Raw genomic sequence first — 24042 nt, 5'->3', positions numbered from 1 at the left:
ATCTCTATTTTTCAAAATTTTAGATGGGAATTGGAACAATATCATTTTGATCAAAGCAGCACTAACATCATATCTATTTTTCCAGATCAGCTTTGAAAAAAAAATTGTAAGTTGATGAATTATAATAGAAAGGTATGATAGAAATGACACAAAATTGATTGTAAATTTGTAAGAGTGATAATTGTGGGCAACCAACAATTATCCCACAATAATCAAGAGTGTCAAATCTAAGTCCCAATAACCTGATATAGGGCCTCCTCGCCCCTACAGTGGATGTGGCCCATCAGACACGCCCACGTGGCTAGTCACATCTCCCTGGGCCCCACACACCATGGCTTCTGCTTGTGGTTACATTCCATGCCTCTCTGCCCCCACCACCTATTCATTTATTCCGGCTTCGATATGTCAGCTGCCTGTCTTAATCCGACTTCCCGGCGGCTTTCCCTCAATTATGCCTTCTCTCTCTACCAAATAAACAAATCTTTTTTTTTAAATGCCCTTTTTCCCTAACTACTTCTATCCCCGTATATAACCAATGCCCACACCACACCATTTTTCCCTCACATAACACTTCCCCTTGATGAAAACACTCTCAACCCAAAAACCTTACTAGCTAATGAACAGTGGATTGCCGGAGATGTTGCATTGCCTCAACTCCACGTCCGAAAACTGCGAAATGAGCGTGCTCGAGCGCCAGCGCTCCCGCCTCAAGTGGCAGCAGCAGCAGCAGGAACACCTCAGCCACCACCACCCAATACCTTACTTCAATGGGAATGACCACCTCTCCTTCTCAGGCTTCCACGGCGATCAAGCCCTCTCCGATCTCGTGCTCAACGGCGGCGCCATGAAGCCAGACCCCGATGTCGAGCACGATGACTTCCGCCGCTTCATGAATTATGGGAGTGGCACAACAGACTTCCAAATGAGCTCCGCTCTCCCAAGAACGGTCAGCTGCCCTCCCTATGTGGCAGCAGCAGCGAGTGTCGACTCGGCCGCCGGGAAAGAGAGCTGCAAGAAAAGGAAGGCTGACAGAAGCCCCAAGGTATATTATACATATACATAACTCTGTTTCTTGTTTGGTTTTATTTTGAATTGATCCAATTTGCTGATCAAGAATGTGTTTTGTGGTGTAATCAGATAGCTGCAGAGGAGAAGAAGATGAAGGGATGTGCAGAGGAGGAATCTAAGATAACAGAGCAAAACAGCAACAGTAAAAGCACCACCACCACTATTAGCACCTCGGCTAACAAGAACAGCAAAGGGGCATCTGCTAATGCGAAGAAGGCGAGCGACGCGCCCAAGACCGATTACATCCACGTCCGTGCGCGTCGCGGCCAAGCAACTGACAGCCATAGCTTGGCTGAAAGGGTAAGAAAGAAAGAAAAAAAAATAACCTTCACTTCATAAGTTAAAATATCTTGCACTTTTTTTTCTGATGGATTGGCTTTGATTGATCCAGGTTAGGCGAGAGAAAATAAGTGAGAGAATGAAATACCTGCAAGATTTGGTGCCCGGGTGCAACAAGGTGACTGGGAAAGCCGGTATGCTTGATGAGATCATCAACTATGTCCAATCTCTGCAAAGACAAGTAGAGGTATATAGATATGATGAAACAGATACATACATCAGTTGCCATTTTCTTGCAATCATCATCGTAATATTAAAACCAAAACTTTCTATCTGCCAGTTTTTGTCAATGAAATTAGCTGCAATCAATCCAAGGCTGGATTTTGACATCGAGAACTATATACTTAAAGAGGTAAAAACTATCGACAACACAGACTTCAATGCAACATTTATGTGATATAAAGTGTTATAGTAGTACTTGTCAAGCACAATCCAACTGAATTTCTTCCCACAGATGTTTCCAGCTTGTCCTCCGGCAATGGAGCCTGATCATCCCCACCTTCAATTCAATACATCAGTTGAAGAAGTTTCCGGTTCGGGTCTAGAAATGGTGGTGGATCCAATGGATGCCACGCTTCGGAGAACCATAAGTGCCCCTATAACAGTCCAGCAATCATTTCTGGATTCATCCAACTTGAATGTGAGTTCTCTAATATTTTTGTTACTTGAAATGGTTAAAACATTGCATCTCAAGATGTCTGACAAAGCAACTACACATGAACAGCAAATTCAGCAAGTAACATGGGAGGATGAGTTACGTAATCTCTACAGTATGGAGTACCAACAAGGAAGATCTACACCATTTATTTCTCAGCAGATTACAGGTACATAGACATGTCTTTCAAGCTACGCTTTGGTGTCTCTGGTGGCTTACACAAATTAAGCATATAGGATATTGCTGCACTCAATAAGAGACCATACTAACCCCACAACACAGAGCTAACTAAAGTCATGTGGTCCTAAACAGTGCAGTTGCTAAACCTTATCCTTTTTTCCCATCTTCCACTGAAAATGAAACAATGATCCAATAATTCCTTAGTGCATTGCCACAGAGATATACATCTAAGTTTTCACCTTGACTTCACTAGTTATTTCACATTCAATCTTATCTACAGTTCTAGATGAATATAAATCCATAAGCTTAACTTCTTCTTTTTTCAGGTTTTCTGGAGGCAAACCATGTAAAGCTGGAGATGTGAGTCAAATATACAGATTCTTGAATTGAACAAAGTCCAATTCAAAGTGTTTCTGATCCCCATATCCCCTCGCCCTTCAGAAGCTACGTATTGTGTATATTGCATCTACGTGTATATTTAGTGACAATATTAGCAATGATGATGATGATTAGTAAAGATAATGAAAGATAGCCCAATTTTGTATTAAATTTCCCTTGATGTTGAAATCTTCTCATACAAACAGACATTGCTTATGTTTAAAGTTGACATCTTTGTAGAAGCAAGCCAAACAAGAGGGCAAACTATTCATGTATAACATGTTAAGAATCAATGTAACATCAAAAGATTGGAATTCATGTAAAAACAGTACAAAAGGGTCAATTCCATCAACTTGAACAAGTGGTGGTGTATGAATTAAACCTGAAAGCAATCTTATAGTATTTTTTTAATGAAATGATAGGAAGAGAACAATGAACCAGTAAAACATGGTGTTCCTGTTGGAAGAGGAGAACGAGACATCCCATTTATCAGACCTCATAATTAGAAAACGATAGGCAATTTCTCATTGATTCTTCTCAGTTGTCCCATTTTTCCGTTGTTGTGGAGTAGTGGGGACTGGCCATAAATGAGCTGCAAAGTTTCAATAGTTTTTATGATAGGAGCAAAAGTATTTGTAAGTTTTCTAGTACTACTAAAGATACAGATTTAAGGCCATTACAAGAAATAGCTACAAAGCTGTAGACCATAATCCATTAGCCGCATAACTCTTGAACTAAATCTTTACCCTATGCTACAACTTCCACCCATGATCGGCTCAACAATCATCAAAGATTCTTTCTTTAGGAAAAGAAAAAAAAAACATCACGGAATGCTACGGTATTTAACATGATTAAGCAATAGAATATCAGGCATGTAATCATGATTCCCAAGACTGACTCAAGGAAAATGATGAAATTGATTGGCCAAGAATGCATTGTAGTGTGCAGTCTTTTAAGTATCATAACACAATGATTAATATGAAGAAAGATAACTGGGTAGAAATCAGTCAAGTCTGACAGCAATCAGGCCTATCAGAGCATCTTTTATCCCAAGCTACATAGAAATTTGTGAAAGCTGGGGATTTTGGAAAACAGAAATTTAACAGGAAATGTTTTATAAACACATACTGTACAACAGTAGGACTCAATCATAATTCATAACATGGTTTAATGACCAATTCAATTCATACTGTAAACATTCCTTTATCTCTTTTCCTAATAACTTTTTTTTTCTTTTCATTTGGGGTGGGGGGATGATATTAGTGGTAGGCATAAAATTAAATTGAGACGGTTGAGACGCCAACCTGTATCCTACGGCTTGCAGAGTAGTTCTCCACTTTGGGACCTCAAAAGGGCACCAATATCACCTTCATTTTCAAGCCATGTGGAAAAAGGTAAAGGCTGGACCTGGCTTCGTATTATCTTCAAAATCTCTATGATTCTCTATGCCCCAACGGATGGTGAAAGAGATTTTTTCCTGCTTCAGAACTTCATCAAGAAAACAAAATTCAAAGGATAAAGAAACGAAAGCGAGTTTTTGCCTAGTCGCTGTCATGGGGCCGTTCCCCTCTTGAAAAACTTCTTTCTCAATGTTGACAGCTTACAACTATAAAAGTTATAAAACTAGATTCTAATGGCTGTGAAGATGCTGTACACCCCCTCAACTGGTCAGTGCATTCACAGCTTGTGTGAGAACCTGAAAGAATAATTAGATTTATAGAAATCTTGGGACTAGTCTTTCTCATTTCTGAGATCAAATCCTGTTAAATAATTAATCAAAATATAAGTTGCATGCCTCCATGGGGTGGTTGGATAAAAGATATTAGTAAATCAAAATATAGCAGGCATGCTGATGATGTGAAAAGGGATACGGGTTGGAACATGAAGATGAAACAAAATCATGCCACTCCATCAAAACCAAGATTGAACTAACAAAATGCACTCAAAATGAGTATTCAAGGGCATAAACATTGCCACAAATCGATGAAGAATATTAGTTACACTCCACTATTGTACAATAAAATAGTTATAGCCAAACTAATATACATGAGCAGAGATAAGCAGTATATTACAAACATCAAACTAATTAACTAATCATAATCTTATTCCTAAGTCCACATCCAACAGAAAGAAATCCTGCCTTCACTAGAAGAGGTACAATCACCATAGGCATGCTTCTGTCGATCCTTAAGCTGTTCATCCTGCTTATGATCCATTACAGCACAGATTTCTCCCCTGCATCTGTGATTACCAAAAAATACTTTTAGAACTACTGAGTGTGTTTAGTTTATACTCCATATAAGTTAATATGATACTTCTGAGTATGGTTACAAGTATACCTTTACCAGGAACGACTATAATTGGTGCTGTTTTGCAATTATGGAAGCAATATTCACTTACACTACCCTGTATTACACTGGAGTAAACATAATGAAAAGAGAACACGCATATGAGTATGAAATGAAATGAATGTCAAGTTAATAGCATTATCATGGAAGGACATTTATGAGAAAAGGGTGTGATAAACCTTTGAATCAAGCTTCGGCCTCTGGTGCCCATAACTACAGCAGCAGGCTTCAACCTCTCTGCTTCCTTGCATATTACCTTCCCTGCATCTCCTTCCACTATCCTAGCCTTTGTCTTTACCTATTTCCATGAAAATGTTTACATGTTTGAATTATAAAATTAGAAGATCATAAATAGAATCTTACTTATTTCTTATGAACATGTCTTAATTAATGTGCATAAGTGATGAAGTAAACAAAAAATGAGTCTATACATGATTAATATCATATTCAATCTCACAAAAATCAATGGCAAATGACATGAAGCATATATTTTGCTCAAGAGATCCCTTTAAAGGAGAGCTAAGTGGAATACTAGGCCCCAAAATACTTCCATTCTTCATCCAATGCAACACAATTTATTGGATTGGAGTAATACCATTAAGCTATAGCAAACCATAGACAAATACATAATAGGTTTCACATAAGATGATCTCAAAAACATGTTTAAAGTGGTTACCAAATTGACAGCATAACAAGTAAAATCAATGAGAGCTCGGACATGATTTATTTAGGCGGCTATCAAATATTTCACTCGATTTCAAGTAATGCTAACCATCAACAGGATTATACTACCAAGTATTTAAAAATATATGAGTAAATCGTATGGACTCACCATAGCAACCTCAAAGGCCTCGGCTGCGAGCTTCTCCATGAGCCCCTGAGTCATGTCGTACACAATTTGGTTGTTCAAACCTTAGAATCAACAATCACCAATCACAACAACGTGAGATTCTCAACCACAACAAAAAAACGCACAAAAGTGAAAAATGAGATGTACTGGAGATGGCGAAGACGAGATGGACGGTATCGGCGAGGCGGCAGAGGTGCGTGATGGCCCAATCGAAAGCGTGCTTACTATTAGGGCCGTGATCGACGGCGATGATGATGTCGCGGCCCCTCCTTCTCTCTCCGGTCTCTCGATCGAGCTCCGGCTCAGGTAGAACCACTTCTCTCCAGTTGTACTCTTCCTCCTCCATTAAGGTCTCCATTTCTCAACTTTGTTCCTCTTTTGAGCTTTGAATGGATGCAAATATGCGTGGTGTGGTTGCAGATTGAAGAACAGAAAGTGAAATTGATGTTTGATATTTCTCATTTGATGATTGTCATTACTTTTATTTGCTTTGAGTCGTGTTGCATTCATATTGGTGAAGGTATAAAGTACGCGGCTTTCGTGTTTGAATTTTCCATTTTTCACCATCACCGCTTTACATACATATTTGCGGGAGGAAAGCTGAAATGTGGTCCCTAACATATGACCGTTTTATCAATTCGGTCCTTAACATTATCATTTTGATTATTTAGTCCCTCACAAATAAACTCGGACCTGAATCGATCCTCACTTAACAGAACCGTCAAAAAATAGACGGTGATTGCAATTTAACTATATTAAATTACTAATTGTAATTAATTATACCTAATTATAATTCTTAATTCCTATTAAATTACAAATTATTCATTTCATTTTGCAACTGATAGTACTATCTTTTTTCTTCACAAACACAAAACGCACGACCTAACCTATATAAATTCCAAGTATTTACTCACTTCATTCAATAGTAATAGAGACGTTTCTTTCCGACACGAAAATTAAGAAAAATTGTGTTAATAAAGTGGAAAATGAAAAAGGTAGAGAGATGAAGAGAGAAAATAGTAAGAGAGAATAAAATAGGTGTGAAAAAATGTGTTAATTTTTATTAAAAAGGGAAATGATTCTATTACTATGGAACGAAATGATAAAATGACTCTATTACTATAGAACGAAGGGAGTACTTTTTTCTCCGAAACAACAAAGGAAAAGAATGAAAGTTCTCAAATTTAACCCCATTTTCTGTCTCAGTCTCAAGCCATGGGTTCAACCTTAAGGACTCGTTTGATAAAAAAGATGGGATATAAGAAGATATGTAAAACAAGATAAGAAATACAGGTTTCATGTCAAGATATGCAAATATATGATTCTTTTCCGTTATTGTTTGATAGAAAAGAAATTGTCTAAAATTGTATTTTATATTAAATAATATGGCTTAACTTGACAAATTGGTGGGATACATAAACATGGTTAATGTTATAATTTTAGTAAGAATGATTAGAGCCCTTGTCTTATATTGGGTTTTGAGTTAAGCTTAAATATGATATCAAACAAATAGAAATGTATATATATAATTCTCTATCTTGGTATTACTAACTTATCAAACACGTCCTAAAAATGTCTGTCTTCGGTTCCAATCACTATCCACGAAGCACACCTGAGCTACCAATTTTCATTTTACTAAAATAGACTGAATTTATATTGGCTCGATTATTTTCGTGGTGATAGATGAGCTCGAAAGCATGTTTTTAAATTAGTGGATACCAAATTGACTGCAATTAAAATTAATGAACTCGGACTCCATTTTATTAGGTGGCTATAGCTAAGTATCCCACCTGGGGAGTACCTTCGCAGTACCTTACCAAAGCTTGAGGTGCCGCGAATCCTTTTGAAAGAGAAAATCGAACCCAAGTGGTGCATGATTGTCTTGAGATTTAATAACTATCTTTAAAATGTGAATTTTGAAAATTATACTTAGGAAACACAATATATCTGCTACCTAGTTTTAAAGTTCGCGATATATTGTACTTTTAAATCATGTAGCACATAGTATTTTCTCTATTACTTATATTTTTTATTTTATTATAAGAATATACAATTTTTATATTAAATTTAAAATTGCGGCTCTTAAATTTCATAGACCAAGGAGTTTTTGCTAAGTATTGTTACATTTGTTTTGCGCAACAAAAGAGATGCTTAATTTTGAATAAAACAATTAAGCTATTGAATAAGTGTCTTCGAGATTTATATCAAGTTTAATGGAGTACTTAATTAAACGATAGACCAGGAGAATTTAAAACAAAACACAAACGAGGAATGAAACAAGAGGCGCTCAGACACACAGAATGGATTGATAATTTTCCTCAGTTAATTTCGGATTAACGAGATATAATCACATCATCATCGCGCATATACAAGTCATTAATCAAAATTAACTTGTTATTTTCGCAAAAATCCTATTTCAGATCAAATTGGAATCATTTCACAAGTTTAGATGTATTTGGAAATGGTCTGACACTCTGAAAGTGAAAAAATCAAAAAATGTAAGACACATTATAAATGACAACATATTGGTAGTAAAAAGTTGCTATAACTCAATTGACATAGCATAGCTTCCAAATTTCTTATGCTACATATCTAATTGTAGCTTAGGAAAACTGATAAATCTAAATACCTAATCCCTACCAAGTTCATTTAAAGTCTACTCAGTGTGGGTTGAAAAAATTCATTAAAGTTTACAATTATTTACAACCTAGGAGGAGTTGGAACTCTTTCAAACTGAAAACAAATTCATTTATTTAAGAATGGGTAAAATCAGAAACACTTGAAAAACAATAGCTGTGGATTGATAAGCCATGGGAGTTGAAGATTAATAAAAAAAAATTACCCCAGAATAAGGAAAACGTGGAAAGAAACAGGAGGCGCTCAGACAAAAAGAATGGATTGATAATTTTCCTCAGTTAATTTCAGATTAACGAGATATAATCACATCATCACCGCGCCAACGCAAAACAGGAAAATGAAATTAAACTCAATGAGCAAATTGAAATCAAGAATAGCGAATTGAAGCACAAAATCCGTTTTCGCATATGGAGGCGCTTTGGAATTCTGAGGCTCTTGAGGTAGGGTTTTAAGTAAGGTGAAAGATGACTATCTAATTTATATCGACGAAAAAGGCATGGGTAATTTCGTCCATTATTAAATAATGAGCACTTTGCTGGCCTTCATAAAAGCATTGCTACTAATATATAGTCTGCACTAGTTTGAGGCCCAAAATATGACTACAAAAATTAGTACTACTCACAATGTCACTATTATCTTCTTTTCTAATTTATTTAATTATCTACATACTATATCAATTTAATAATGTCGTCAATAATAATAATAATAATGGTTTATCATTGATTCTCATATAGTATCACTGCACTTTTTTGGTGAGATGACCTCCTAAATTTCACTTCTAAGTCAGTACTAAAGATTTCAGCACCTACTTCATTTTGAAAGATATTTGATGTTATTTGTGTCCTGATAAACTACTCCAATTAATATTCCTGTAATTTTAAAATGAGTGATTTGGCGTGATCATTGGAGATCTAAAATTTGAATAATAAATAAAGGTTTACAAATTCTCAATTTATTCATTTGATCACATTTGTGCTACTATTATTTTTAGTTTCTCAAGCTCAAAACAGGACTTCTGTTTCTTTGATCTATCGTTAATCACGAAGACATCTCCAACAAAATTAACATAATTGAGCGCGAACAAACGTCCATCTAAACAACAAAGAGATTCAACATTTTTCATCATCTTTCCGTGAGCCTCGTGTGGATTACCACTCTAGCATAAGGTGCAGCGAAGAAATAGAAGACATAAATAACATAAAATATCCGGTCATGCAAGTTCTTAAAGACATCCGCATTTGCTTCTCATCTTGTATTGATGTTTGAATGCCCTAAATTTCAAAGGAGTATTGCTGAATCGAGATTGAGCTATATCCATATGTTAAGTAGTATGTCACAGTTGATCATATGATTCAATCATTCATATCAACAGAAATAAAATAGATAATCTGTTAATAAAATGTAGGCATATGCGTTTGAGTCCCCTAATAAAGAAGATGAAATAACATCATAAAAGAACTGGTAATCTCCCTGTGGCATGTCAAACAAAATGATGCTTTTACTTCTACAAGCACAATTAACAGTTTGCTGCCATGATCAAATAACAGCATGCAACTGAACTATACGCCTAAGAAACCCGTCATTTTCAAGTACAATTCACAGAAACAAATAGAGTAAGTCGTTGTAATCAAATCCATCTTCCCACTTCATCCCAGTCTTAGATTCTAATCAAATCACAAACTGACTCAAGTTCAGTCTCGGGGGCTGCTGGCACTGGAGGCCAGCTTTTTCTTTCCATATTTCTGTTGCAAAATAAAAATCATTGTATAGGTAAATACATTTTATATGAAATACTTGTTATCTCAACAACACCTCAGTGATACGTGCAGATAATTTCCTAATAACGCAATAGCAATATGTAAGATATTATGCAATTTGCTTAAGAGAGCAGCTCACCTGTTTCCCCAAATTAAACGGAATGTATCTGTACTTGATCATGTGCATGATTTGACGCTTCATTGTTAGGAAAAGAAGAACAATCCAATAACATAATAGGATAGGCCAAAATACTGGAACATCGAACATGGAAAAGAATGTCATCAGGAAAGCTACACAGAAAGCCTTTGTGATGGCATACCTGAAAAGACAGAACAAAAAACTAATCAACAAAAATCTAATTCCATCTTCACCATAGTTTCAATTAAAAAAATTACTATATAGTTTGTTTCCAGCTTGACTGTCAAAAACAAGTAGATATATATAGAGGGAAATGGACATAGAAGAAGTCTAGGCATGTATATTCAAAATGTCTACTAGCCAAAACATGCAAAAAGTGGTTACAACGACGCCCTCTTAAATGCACTTGTAAGACCATGATGCCACATCAAACTAAAAATTTTCTGAAAAGAAACCACAAACCCCAATAAAAGTCGTGCAGAAAATACAAATACGGCAATGACAATGAAATCCCATAACTTAACTATAGTTAGGTTGGTATCATTAGCTGATAGAACTTCTGAATGCCTAACACCAATTTCAAGCAATTTAGTTCCCTACGGGCTACGATCATAAAACAAGATCTTCTTCTACTCCATTCCCAAAAACTGCTAGAAGCAGAAGACAAGAAGATCACAGGAAAACAGTCTGACCAAAGAAATGGTAGCAGAACTTTACATGGCACTTCAGTATCCTTTCTTGGCATGCTTTTATTTTAATCTAGAAAGATTTTCATCTAATCACACATGTAGTTTGAGGACAGTTTTATTAACAGAGCTCTGTTATTTCGATCATGGCACAGGATTCCATCAAGCAAATGATATAACATAATCATGCAACATGGCACAGATAGTTAACAAAAAATATCTTATGACTCCAAATAAAGACCATTAAAAGGCTAGACCAATCACCAGAATTTGAACTCAGGAAGACGGCGAATGAAAGGCTTGAACTCGTCAGAACCCTTAGTGGGCAGTGAAGGTCCTTCGCTCGGTTCCAGCTCGGGGTCAACAAGAGGTGACAAAAACCCAATTAGCAAATTCAGAAGGTAGATCCCCAAACCATAGGTAACAATGTAGAATCCCTGAACATAATAAACCCGAAGAGCATATAGAAGCACCAAACAAACTGTCCCAATCCACCGATAAAGAGAATGTGGGGTAGATTTATCTAGATAATGCTGAAAAAGTTTTGACAGCTCATGCCTCCGTTGGTCAAGTGCTGCAGCAGCTGCTGAGGGACCATCACCTCCGGTTCCCTCCATGACAAATCAACTTCCAAACCCTACAAGTCCATCATAAATGTTCAATAAGGAGTAGCAGCTAAGACATGTCAAGCATCCAACACGTAAAAGAAATTCAAAACATGTGTACTCTATACAGGAATTCTCAATTCATCTGGCAAAGGAAGACTAGTTAATTATCTTTCAGAAACACATTTTCTCCCATTCGAGATAGATAGATGATAAAACAGGGAAACTCAGTATAAACAAGATTAATTAGTGGAAAGATCAATTTCTAGCTACGGTAAAATGCACAAATACGTCAGTGACAATATTTTTCCAACATGGATCACGGTTGACGATAAATCCAATATATTTTGCTTCTTAGCCCCAATCAACAAACACAATCCGAATCAAATAGTTTCTAATTCAGCTTCTCTCTCAACTTAATGTCCTTGCGATGATAGCTAAAGCAGCTAACGCTATTCCTAAAAACAAGCTAAACCCCATATGCTTGATAGGAAACGAAACTGAGATTAGAAGCGACACAAAGATAAGAAACAATAGTTACCGCCAGATCGAGCAACAGACGATTCAATTTCTAGTAAAAAAAAACAGAAACCTAAAACCTAGACCGTCAGAAATGAACATAAAACAGCAAATCACACAAATTTGAGCAAGTTACTCCATATTCCGATCAGAGAGAAGAAGTAGATTAGGGTAATTACCTTCCGCGAGTGAAAGAGCAGTAGGGAGGTGAAAAAAATTGGGGATTTAGATCTGTAGTATAGAGACGGATTCCGTTTGCACCGATTACTTCGATAACTATACGAAATGACAAACGACGACTTCACATTTTTTTTATGATAATATCTTGCAATGCCATGGGCCTTTTCGTCATTTCGTACTAGTCAAAGTTAAATTATGGGGTAAATTAAATTCCTAGTTTGTGACATCACTAGGCCTCAAAATTTAATCCGCGGGTTTCGGGTATTCCCGACTCAGTCCCAATACCCGACGGATTTTGGGTATCCGAAACCCGAAATTATGGGTTTGGGTACGGGTTTGGGTAGTTAATGTTAGGATTCTTCGGGTTTAGGGTACCCGAAACCCGTATTAGGGTACCCGAATAATACCCGATTAAACCCGATTAATTATGTATTTATGATAAATATTTTGGGTTATAAAGTTCTTAGTTTACTATTTGGATTGTGTTTGGTTGCTTTGACATTATTTAGATTAAGTTTGCTTGCTTTGACATTTTATTGTTCTATTATCTCGACTTTAATACTTCTTTACATTCGTGTTCGGTTCATTTTGCATTATTTATGTTCTTATTTGTTATCTCTTGAAAATATATACTCCATTTGTCCCATTAAAAATGAAACGTTTTCCTTTTTGGTCTGTCCTATTAAAAATGAAACCTTTCCTAAAATGAAAAAAACACTATCTCTACTTTTTCCTCTCACTTACTTTACTCTCTCTTCATTAGCTCACAAAACAACACTGCATAAAGTCCCGTGTCGGAAACCAAATGTTTCATATTTATTGGGACGGATGGAGTAGTTAATTAGTTATTCTTTCTCCATTTTATTTACATGTTCATTTAATGTCTTCAAAAATTATTTTAATCTCCTTTATGTTTCAATTTATACCAAAAAACAATTTATTTTAAAATTAAGTAATGTTTATTTGTCTATTTTATATAATATAGAATTATAATCAATAAATAGTATAAGTATTGTGTTATTTTTAATAATTTATATTCTCATCACAATTTTATTTATATAAAAGAATAAATTTTAAATATAATAATTCCGGGTTTATGGGTACCCGATTAGTTGGGTTCGGGTACCCGCATCGGGTATTATGGTATCCGAATTCACATACGGGTCGAGAATTGGATATGATATTTCTGAGATTTCGGATTCGGGTACCCGAATTTTCGGATTTGGGTACCCGCGGGTACCCGAATTTACACCCCTAGACATCAACATTAATTATATTATTAAGTAGTTTTATGGAGTATTTTACTACTCCATTTTAGTATTACTGTTCACGTAATACGTTTAATTAATTTAGAGGGAACATCTTTTTTGGTCCACGAACTTTGTCAAAGTATCATTTTATGTCTATGAACTTTGAAAATATCATTTTAGGTCTGTCAACTATGAGTTAATATCATTTGAAGTACTTTTTTACTATTTCCACGTTTTTCTGGATGAAAATACCCTCAATACCTTGAAGGGTATTTTAATAAACTTTATCACATACTCATATTTTTTTATAAATATCTTTACTATATATTTTTGACGAATTTTATAAATATGATTTAACCTTCAATAATATCACTTTTGTGACATGCAAGAAAAGTTCATTCTTCAACTGTAATTAAAGAATTTTAAAATATTTTTAAGATGTGAATACTCGTAAAAATTAATTTCACAGTCAATAAACGATACTTGAATATTGATATATTGATATTATTTTTGAATAATATATCAACATTCAAGTATCGTCTATTGACCGTGACCTTGGTATTTTACATGTATCCATACCTCAAAAATATTTTTAAAATTCTTTAATTATAAAATGTTGAATAAACTTTTCTTGCATGTCACAAAATTAAGTGATAATATTGAAGGCCAAATTATATTTAGAAAAATTGTCGAAAAATATGAGTATGCGATAAGTTAATTAAAAATATGTACCCTTCAAGGTATTGAGGGTATTTTCGTCCATAAAATCTTTGAAATAGTAAAAAAGTACTTCGAATGATATTAACTCATAGTTGGCGGACCTCAAATGATATTATCAAAGTTCACGGACCTAAAATGATACTTTGGCAAAGTCCGTGGACCAAAAAAGATGTTCCCTCATTAATTTATGTCCACTCTCTCTGTTCCAATGATGATTAAGGAAGACGGATGAAATAAAATAAAAATAAAGGAATTTTTAGTTTTAGTAATGAGTTATTTTAAATGAAATAAAAAAAAAGAAAAATAAATCATACTACCTCCGTCTCATATTAAGTGTTACATTTAGTGTGAGCACGAGTTTTAAAAAATATAAAGAAAAATTAGTTGAATTATATATAATAATTTTATAATTAAATATGAGTAGAATTGGTGGTGAATATGAGATCTACTTATCATTTTATAGTAAAAGTGAAATGTGACTCTTATTATAAGACGAATCGAAGCAATAGAATGTGACACTTATTATGGAACGGAGGTAGTATTCGATAAGGGAAAAGGGAGTACGTACTATTAAATGGAGTGTTATTTTGAGTAGCGTGCCTTAAATTTTGAAAGGCACATGACATACCCCAGCCCTCTGTGTACAAAATAATACATTTTGAATGTATTTATGTTGCAATAATACATTTTGCTAATTTGACACATTCATAATTTAAAATTTTATTTATATTTTTCATTTTGTATAAATAAACTTCACACTGATTTAAATCATTACACAAATTATATTATATATGACTAATATTCTATATTAGTTTTTTTTACCTACTTTTTTCATACATATTTCTTAAAATCTATATTTCATTATGTCACATTTTATTGGTGAATATTTTTGGAATTCATTTGTTTTTCATTCGTTGATTTGAATTGCCACCAATTTAGTTGACACCCACAAAAACTGATGTAAAAAGAGGGCTCCATATTTGCCTGCGATAAAATTAGTCTCTCCTTAAATATCTTCAGTGGATTTGTTTATTTTTCAATAACTCAAGCCTTGCGTTTTTCTATTCACCCTTGATTATAGTAGTATTAACCAAATTTGTTGATACAATTTCAAGCGTAAAAAACAAATCATAATTAGGTGAATGAGTCAACGATTAATAAAATTTATATCCATGTTGACATTTTAGGATTTAAAACATTACATACTTTTAATAAATCATAAATTTTTAACATATATACTAGTACTACTTGATATTAATCTGTTAAATACTCCTATATCACATAACCATTTGGACCGATCCGATAGAGAAAAGGCAATGCTTATCTTTATGGCTATTAGAAGTATTGACTGTTTGGTTTGCTAGCTAAGTCATTTGGCTCATTTGAATCTGAAGTGAACATTTAATCATTTTTCTTCTTATGCCGTCATTATTTTCTGAAATGACGATCTTGTCCCCGTCCACTCTAAAATGCACACTGAAGCAAGCAGTGTCTTATTTTCATTTGTGTTGCCGCTTCCACTCACAAAGTCAGAGATGAATTTACCAATACCACTTCACCCTTAAAAAATCAAATCCAATTGTGTGGAATCAGTGCATCAAAATTCATTTTTCCCCGGATGCACGGCGTCAATGAATCTGAAGCTTTGTCGTGAGAAGAGATTTTGAAGACGGTAATCAATGAAATTTCTACATCTCACTCTTTGAGATTACAAATCATTTGTAATGTGTTGCAATAATCCTAATCTGTATCATTAACTAAAAACACGATAATTAACTGCCTAACATAAAAATTTCGGCCGGATTAAAATCAATGAAAGTAACAAGAGATGCAAGAATTTCTCTGCCTTGTCAACAGAAATCTCTCTTCTCCGTCGATTAGTATGAATAGTTCAATAGTGAACTAGGGATAATCCGGCGAGAAGGAGCAGGCGCTGAGGACGGTGGTAGAAGAGCGGTAAACATCATGTGGGCCGGGCTAGGGCAGTTACGCCAAAGGAGAAGGCTCCGTTTGTTTGACAGCTTGCGACGGCGACGGAGCGCGGGAAGGTGATGGAGCCGAGGCCAAGGCCAAGGCCAGCATCGATGCATAAATAAGCAGTGAGAAAGCTTTGGAAACCGCCATTGCTGCCATGGAGAGAGAAAGGGTGAAGGCGTGGATAGCAAAAATAATGAAATGGTGTATTAAAGAAGAGGGTACGCTGGTAATTTGAGTATATAACTGGGTTACTGTTCAAAATGCTGATACTTATCGGTACCAATTTTACCGATACACTAACTGCATATAAGCGCCTTCTTTCAACGGGCCTTGGTCTTATCTGCGGGCCATCCAGTTACCTTAACTTTGAAACCAAACATCTAATTAACCCAACTAATTCTGCATAACCGTGCCTAACCAGCAAACCAAACACACCCTTATCGTATACGTTCTATACGTAACAAACCGTCCTATAAAATTCCAATATGATTTGACCTACGCTTCATTTTCAATTAGCTTTTATGTATTGTCCACCAAATTAAATGCTCTAATTAAAGATATAATGAAAATAAGATTGGGTTTGTTAAAGGTGAAAATATACTGGTATTTTATTTAGTACAGTACAGTAATTTTAAATCAATAAAAATAATTTCACTTTACCATTTACATAATTTAATAAAATTAATCTTTTTTTTATTTATGAAAAATTTTGCCAATGTTTTTTTCTACTTCATCGTTATTCTTTCAGAATTGAAAACTCTAATTTCTGTAGAAAAACCAATCATCACTACCAGAGCAAGCGGCGGCGTACAGGCTACTAGCTCTCCTTCCGCCGCTGCCGTTGCCGCCGCAGCAAACTCAATGGCGGAAAGCAAGAGCAAAATTCTAATAATCGGAGTCACTGGCAACCTCGGATTCGAGCTCGCGAAGGCCAGCTTAAACGCATCCCATCCAACACTCGGCCTTATCCGAGATTCCGCATTTTCCGATCCCAACAAACTCCACAAAATTCAGCTGCTCTCCGATTCAGGCCTCAAAATAGTTAAAGCATGTCCGATAACTCGACTTTTCCCCCTTATGTTGTTGCTATTCGGCTCATGATTTCTCATTTTCTATCCTAGGGCTCGTTACACGATGAGGAGATCCTAATTGAAGCCCTAAAACAAGTTGAAGTCGTCATCTGCGCCGTCGCATCCAAGCAAGTTCATGATCAGAAGCCTCTGATTTCGGCCATCAAACGCGTCGGTTGCATCAAGGTCCATTATTCTCAATTCTGCAGTTTTAAACATTCAAAAGTTAAATTGATTATAATTGTTCTCTCTAGTCTCTACGCTATGTTGAATTACATTGCAATTAGGTGAATTTCTCGAATCAGGACTAGATATGGTAATGATTTTCTTCGTTTAGTGATTAATACTCCTCAGAATAGTGTTTAGTGTTATTGCATTGAATTTGGTTGGTTGGGATTGTGCAGAGGTTCATTCCATCAGAATTTGGATCAGATCCTGACAGAACTAGAGTTTCCCATCTCGATCACAATTTCTATTCAAGGAAATCTGAGATTAGGCGTCTCGTTGAATCCCAAGGCATTCCTTACACTTACATATGTTGCAACTTCTACACGAGCTACTTGCTTCCGTCCCTCGTCCAGCCTGGCCGCCAAGCCCCACCACAAGACAATGTCACCATCTTTGGAGATGGAAATGCTAGAGGTTTCTTCACATTTATCATTTTCTTAGCTTGTATCAACTATACGTCACAAATGTATCGATCCATTCATTCTCTCTGCATATTACTTGTTTTCTGCTATTTGTATCCTTTCCTTATCGGTAATGAGTTTGAATGTTGTAATATGTGCGTCTTTTGCAGGCGTCTTTATGAAGGAAAGTGACGTAGCTGCATTCACGATAAGCACCATGGATGATCCACGCACACTGAATAAAACCCTGTATCTAAGACCACCTGGGAATACAGTCTCCATGAATGAACTGGTTACTATTTGGGAGGAAAAAATAGGGAAAAAACTTGAGAGAAATTATATTTCAGAGGAAGAGCTTCTTAAAAGAATTCAAGGTATCATGTTGAACCATTTTATTCGTGACTGATTGTGTGTCTAATTTCAGTTGCTGTAGTTTTCTTGCACACTTTGATTGACTGATTTGGGCGGAGTTCTAACTTCTGACATGTGTAAGATATACACATCCACATATATCCTAACATGATAGGATTATGTAACTATCCTAAGTCCTAACATACTAGTAAGTTGATATGTGTCTACCATTTCAGTTGCTACAATTTGCTCAACTGGTTTGGACGAAATTCTAATTAAGTGCAATACATCTGAGAAAATCTACATCCACGTATAGCTAGATTATGTAACTATCCTAACATGATAGTAAGATTATGTGTGTCTACCATTCAGTTGCCCTAGTTTTCTTTAACACTTTGCTTGACTGGTTTGTGGTTTAGACGGAGTTCTAACTTCAAAGCGTGACGCATCTAAGAAAATCTATATCTTAGCATGATTGTAAGATTATGTAACTATCTCACATTGGATTGCAGACACTCCATATTCAGAAAACATGCAGATGGTCTTCATATACTCGGTGTTTGTGAAGGGCGACCAGACTTACTACGACATAAACGCATCAAACGGTGTGGAGGGAACTCAGTTGTATCCACATATCAAATATACTACAGTAAGCCAGTTTTTAGACAAGCTGTTGTAGTTTATAAGGTTGTGTTTTTGCTACTTTGATATCTGAGGAGTTGTATTTTTTCCCTCTTATTTCATGCGCCATGAGTTGTTGGCTGTGATTAAATGTTGAGTTCTGATTCATAAATCAGAGATTTGGTAGAAAATTAGATTTTGGGTTTAAAGTTTGCATAGGACGATTTTTGTTTCAGTAATGAAACAGAAGAAATATAGTACTCTTATATCGCGTATCATTCTTTAGTGTATATACTTATCAAACTTATCAAATACTACTACTAGAAGTATAAAATAATGAGCTCTAAATAAGTTGACGAATGAAGTTTTAATACTACTAGAGGAATGGAATTTTCGTATTTGCATTGGAATACCTAAAAATGCAATTGCAATAAGAAATGTTGATTTTCAAAATTTAGCGTTAAAAAATGCAACCTACTAGTACTACTTAATAAGAAAAGTTAAAAAATGCAACCTACTACTTTTATTTTGAAAACTCCAAATTCTAGTTACATGTTAAAATCCCATAATCTAAACACCGTAAATCATATGTGCATGGTTCAAATAATTTTTCCCTATGTCCAAAATGGCAAAATCAGTTGTTAATCAAAATAACATACAGACTCAAGCAACTAATAATAATTACCTTTTGTTCTTATTTTAAAATAATTACAAGGGTTGCATAAAAGAGAATTTGCATCATCACAACACACCCAAACAAATATTTTTCTTCAGCTATCGGGCGAATCCTTCAGAGAGTGGCCGGAAATATTAATATTCTGATCCTAAGCAGTAGATGCATCAGAAAATTCATATTGGAAGCAACCGCCGGTAACTTTACTACACGTGAGCTCGATACTTTAGTGTTGATTCGTGCTGTAGTTTGTATTCAGCTATTTATAGCTTCATAATTATTGAACCTGAATTTAATTATTTGGTTAATTGAAAAGGCTTAGGGGATATGTATGAAAACGAGAGCTTGGTGCAAGCAATTAACGAGATCAGGATCGGATTGTAGGTGCCACGGAGGAGACCGGTAGTGTATGAAGTGAAAATATGAAACAATTTTACCAAATGAGATATATATAGGATTTGCTTCATATCAACTATTGATGTTTGAATGCCCTAAATTTCAAAGCACCAACAGCAATAATTTCACTGTAGAACGTCAAACAAAATGAAGCTTTTGCTTCTCCAAGCACCAACAACAGTTTGCTGCCTTGATCAAAATAACAGTGTGCAACTGAACTAGTATATGCTAATAAACCTGTCATTTTTAAGTACAAATTGCGGAAACATATTGAGTAAATCGTCACAATCAATTCCATCTTCCCACTTACTCCTGGTCTCAGATTCCGATCAAATCACAAACCAACTCAAGTTCAGTCTCGGGGGCTGCTGTCGCTGGAAGCTGGCTTTTTCTTTCCATATTTCTGTTGCAAAATACAAATCATTAAATGAAATGGTTGTCTTCTAACAACACCTCGGTGACACATGCTGAAAATTTCCTAATACTGAAGAAGCAATATATAAGACGTTATGCAATTTCCTTGGAGAGCAGCTCACCTGTTTTCCCAAATTGAACGGAATGTATCTGTACTTGACCATATGCATGATTTGACGCTTCATTGTTAGGAAAAGAAGAACAATCCAATAACATAATAGGATAGGCCAAAACACTGGCACATCAAACATGGAAAAGAATGTCATCAGGAAAGCTACACAGAAAGCCTTTGTGATGGCATACCTGGAATGACAGAAATGAAAAACTTATCAATATCAAAATCTTAACTCCAAAGTCACCATCGTTGATATACACATGAAATTTATATCATTTGTATCCAGCTTCCCTGTCTAAAACAAGGAGTAGAAATTTACAGTGTCCATATTGTCATATAGGCTTAGCAAGAACAACCTAAACAAACATTGGGAAATTGCCATAGAAGATGTCTAAGCAACAAGGCACGTGTTTATTTTTATTAAGACCATGATGCCACCTCAAACTAAATTTTTTAAAAAAGAAACCACAAACCTTTATAAAAGTCATGACAACCTGACAATAACAATGAAATTCATCTACTTAACTAGAGTCTAAAGTTAGGTTGATATTCTAGAACATTGAATGCCCTATAGCAAATCCATGCAGTTTATACTGCTATAGTCAAAAGACAAGCTTCTTCGACCACATTCCCCAAAACTGCCCACAGTAGAGGACAAGATCATGGGATGGTCCTACCAAAGAACTGGTCGAAGAACTTTACACAGCACATCACCATCCTTTTTGGCATGCTTTTTTATTTTAATCTAGAAAGATTTGCATTTAATGACATATGTGGTTATAGGATACTTTTATCAACAGAACTCTGTAACTTTTGATCATGATACTGATACATCAAGCAAGTAAGCAACTGATATAACATAACCAAGCAATATGCCACAGAAAGTTAATGAAAAATATCTTATAACGCCCAAATAAAGACTATTAAAAGACTAGAACAATCACCAGAATTTGAACTCAGGAAGACGGCGAATGAATGGCTTGAACTCATCAGAACCTTTAGTGGGCAGTGAAGGTCCTTCGCTAGGTTCCAGCTCGGGGTCAACAAGAGGTGACAAAAACCCGATGAGCAAATTCAGAAGGTAAATCCCCAAACCATAGGTAACAATGTAGAATCCCTGAACATAATAAACCCGGAGAGCATATAGAAGCACCAAACACGCTGTCCCAATCCACCGATAAAGAGAATGAGGGGTAGATTTATCTAGATAATGCTGAAAAAGTTTCGACAACTCATGCCTCCGTTGGTCAAGTGCCGCAGCAGCTGCTGAGGGACCATCACCTCCGGTGCCCTCCATGAAAAATCAACTTCTAAACCCTACAAGTCCACCATAATGTTCAATAAGGAGAACCATCCAAGATATGTCAAGTATCTAAATCATGAAAGAAACTCAAAGCATGTGTTATCAATACAGGGACTATCGATTTAGCGGCCAATGCAAGACTAATTGATTATCTTTAACAAGCACATTATCTCCCATTGGAGATGGATCAATTATAAAACAAGGAAACTCAATATAGACAAGATTAGAAAGTGGAAAATGAACAATTTCTACCTACAAAAAATACACAAAATCCAAGCATAACGTTATCAGAGTAGCCAAAGTAACAGTGAAATGCATGAATGTCTCAGTGACATTCTTTTTCCGGCATGGACACTGTTGACCTCAAATCAAGTGTATATTTTTCTTTTGATCCCCAATCAACTAACACGAATCACATATTCCCTAATTCAGCTTCTCTCTCAACTTAATCTACTCACGATGATAACAAACAGATAATCAATTACTGAAAAAATTAAAACCCGTATGCTTGATGGGGAACAAAACTGAACACAATTTACAACGCAAATTGGAAGCGGAACCAAGATAAGAAACAATATTTGCCGACAGATCCAGCAAAAAATGATTCAATTTTATGCTACCCCAGACAAGAAACCTAAAACCTAGCCCATCAGGTAAGGAAATAAAACAACAAATCACACAAATTTGAACAAATTACTTTATATTCCGATCAAAGAGAAGACCTTAGAATAGGGCGATTACCTTCCGCGAGTGAAATAGCAGTGAAAGAGAGACAAAATCCTCAGTGATTTTAGGAGAAGAAAAAATTTGGGGGTTTGGATCTGTTTGGAGAGAGGGATTCCGTTTCAACGATTTCTTCGAAAACCACTCGAATTTCGAAACACGCTTTTGGTGATTATATCATTTCATGCCATGGGACATTTCGTCATTTCGGTTCTCCCAATCTAAGTTAAATAATTGAATTCAGGTAATTATTATTATCTCATGCAGAAATAGTTACGAATATATTTTTATTATTGATAAAAAAAAATTCAAGTGGATATAATTAATATATAAAATGCTTATTTATTCCCATTGTGATACATTTTATCATCGTGGTAATGTCAATTTTGGAATAGGTGTCATAAAACTTCAAATTAATACACAAAACTTCCATTCGTTCTATTGTTAATACAAACCATTAATTTTGTCATTCATGGAAAATAGTTATCGGCTTAAATGAGAGAAAAATATAAACATAATCACACTCCCTCAATTTTTTATTCATAAATGAAATTGAATGGTTTACCTTCAAATTTAAAACAATTTTAGGAAATCTTCCACAATTACAAATCAGTTTCATAATCCATTCATACATAATCTAATTTTTTATTATATTTTGTAATTTATATTTCATTGTAGAAAATTCTCTTTTGATAGAAACTCAATTAAATGGTGCAGCAAGACAAGCTTTAACCGTTACCAAATTAATTTCAACAAAATATTGATCCATACACATGATTTTATAAATCAAAAGGCATATTATGGCGCAAGTAGAGATGTCAAGTTGGCCTGGACAGCCCAACCCGGCCCAGGCCCATATCTGAGCCGGGCCGGGCCAGGCTTTATTTGAATTTTTTGTTTAAGTATTTTAAAGATATCCTAAATGTATTATATGCAAAAATAAAATATATAACTGGTATTTTTATATCTCATTAACTAAATCTAAATTTAATAATGTGTTTAAGTTCATTTATTGACTTTGTATCAACAATATTTTTCATATTCTTTATTCTATTTAAACGTAAGTGTATAACTAAAGGAATAACCAATATTGTTAATTTTGTTAGTATATGGGCTGATGTTGTATTTTTAAATCTACAAATATATGAACTAACTAACAAATTTAAAGAATTTTGTAATTATCATCGTATATTAAGGTTTGAACACGTAATATTCTTAAAGTTAAACTTCAGAATCATCTTTTTTACATCTTAGATAAAAAAAAATTATATAAAAAAAAAATAGATATAATCAAGATTGAATGTTTCATTTATGATTTAGTTGGAAACTTATGTTAATATTAAACTATTACTGTTTGAGTCCATTTAGAGACATCCAAAATATTGGAATGATATAGAAAAAATTAACATGTCTCGTGCACAAGATGGCATGCATAAATAGAGAAATATACTATTATTAG

General features: G+C 35.0%; 5 protein-coding genes and 3 non-coding genes across 9 annotated transcripts; 3 read left to right on the top strand and 5 right to left on the bottom strand.

Annotated features, from left to right (window-relative positions):
- Nucleotides 1-447: 447 nt before the first annotated feature.
- Nucleotides 448-2791, top strand: CIB1 (cryptochrome-interacting basic-helix-loop-helix 1). The gene is made up of 7 exons (XM_048088911.2): nucleotides 448-1042; nucleotides 1138-1368; nucleotides 1460-1594; nucleotides 1688-1759; nucleotides 1862-2047; nucleotides 2132-2231; nucleotides 2569-2791. Exons 1-7 carry the CDS (start codon nucleotides 617-619, stop codon nucleotides 2604-2606), a joined length of 1188 nt encoding a protein of 395 aa, XP_047944868.2. The 5' UTR covers nucleotides 448-616; the 3' UTR covers nucleotides 2607-2791.
- Nucleotides 2792-4543: 1752 nt separating this feature from the next.
- Nucleotides 4544-6316, bottom strand: RD2 (Adenine nucleotide alpha hydrolases-like superfamily protein). Its single transcript, XM_048084281.2, has 5 exons — nucleotides 5966-6316; nucleotides 5801-5880; nucleotides 5148-5266; nucleotides 4960-5036; nucleotides 4544-4861 (listed from the first exon to the last, which is right to left on the bottom strand). Exons 1-5 carry the CDS (start codon nucleotides 6174-6176, stop codon nucleotides 4836-4838), a joined length of 513 nt encoding a protein of 170 aa, XP_047940238.1. The 5' UTR covers nucleotides 6177-6316; the 3' UTR covers nucleotides 4544-4835.
- A 1787-nt stretch (nucleotides 6317-8103) lies between these two features.
- On the bottom strand, nucleotides 8104-8181 carry LOC125191457 (small nucleolar RNA U30). The gene has a single exon (XR_007171139.1). It is a non-coding gene; the product is annotated as a small nucleolar RNA U30 (small nucleolar RNA).
- A 515-nt stretch (nucleotides 8182-8696) lies between these two features.
- On the bottom strand, nucleotides 8697-8774 carry LOC125191455 (small nucleolar RNA U30). The gene has a single exon (XR_007171138.1). It is a non-coding gene; the product is annotated as a small nucleolar RNA U30 (small nucleolar RNA).
- A 1046-nt stretch (nucleotides 8775-9820) lies between these two features.
- LOC125190986 (protein RER1A-like) lies at nucleotides 9821-12468 on the bottom strand. The gene is made up of 4 exons (XM_048088430.2): nucleotides 12341-12468; nucleotides 11302-11674; nucleotides 10352-10532; nucleotides 9821-10197 (listed from the first exon to the last, which is right to left on the bottom strand). Exons 2-4 carry the CDS (start codon nucleotides 11652-11654, stop codon nucleotides 10147-10149), a joined length of 585 nt encoding a protein of 194 aa, XP_047944387.2. The 5' UTR covers nucleotides 11655-11674; nucleotides 12341-12468; the 3' UTR covers nucleotides 9821-10146.
- A 4570-nt stretch (nucleotides 12469-17038) lies between these two features.
- Nucleotides 17039-19237, top strand: LOC125186985 (NmrA-like negative transcriptional regulator family protein). The gene is made up of 5 exons (XM_048083480.2): nucleotides 17039-17335; nucleotides 17410-17544; nucleotides 17763-18000; nucleotides 18158-18361; nucleotides 18851-19237. The coding sequence occupies exons 1-5, from the start codon at nucleotides 17150-17152 to the stop codon at nucleotides 19015-19017; spliced, it is 930 nt and encodes a 309-aa protein (XP_047939437.2). The 5' UTR covers nucleotides 17039-17149; the 3' UTR covers nucleotides 19018-19237.
- Nucleotides 19238-20063: 826 nt separating this feature from the next.
- On the bottom strand, nucleotides 20064-22753 carry LOC125191026 (protein RER1A-like). 2 transcript variants are annotated; one of them, XM_048088482.2, is made up of 4 exons: nucleotides 22602-22753; nucleotides 21502-21874; nucleotides 20565-20745; nucleotides 20064-20431 (listed from the first exon to the last, which is right to left on the bottom strand). In XM_048088482.2, exons 2-4 carry the CDS (start codon nucleotides 21852-21854, stop codon nucleotides 20381-20383), a joined length of 585 nt encoding a protein of 194 aa, XP_047944439.1. In that variant the 5' UTR covers nucleotides 21855-21874; nucleotides 22602-22753; the 3' UTR covers nucleotides 20064-20380. The 2 variants fall into 2 exon arrangements, with proteins under 2 accessions (XP_047944439.1, XP_088914036.1); XM_089057910.1 differs by having other exon boundaries at nucleotides 22583-22709.
- Nucleotides 22754-23941: 1188 nt separating this feature from the next.
- Nucleotides 23942-24042, top strand: LOC148926831 (U6 spliceosomal RNA). Its single transcript, XR_016131927.1, has one exon. It is a non-coding gene; the product is annotated as a U6 spliceosomal RNA (small nuclear RNA).

The sequence above is a fragment of the Salvia hispanica genome, chromosome 5 (assembly GCF_029641045.1).
Source record: "Salvia hispanica isolate PSC_SH4W2 chromosome 5, Shi_PSC_v1, whole genome shotgun sequence".
Classification (NCBI taxonomy): Eukaryota; Viridiplantae; Streptophyta; class Magnoliopsida; order Lamiales; family Lamiaceae; genus Salvia; species Salvia hispanica.
Note: the sequence above shows the minus strand (reverse complement) of the source record. Positions and strands in the feature narration are given on the sequence as shown.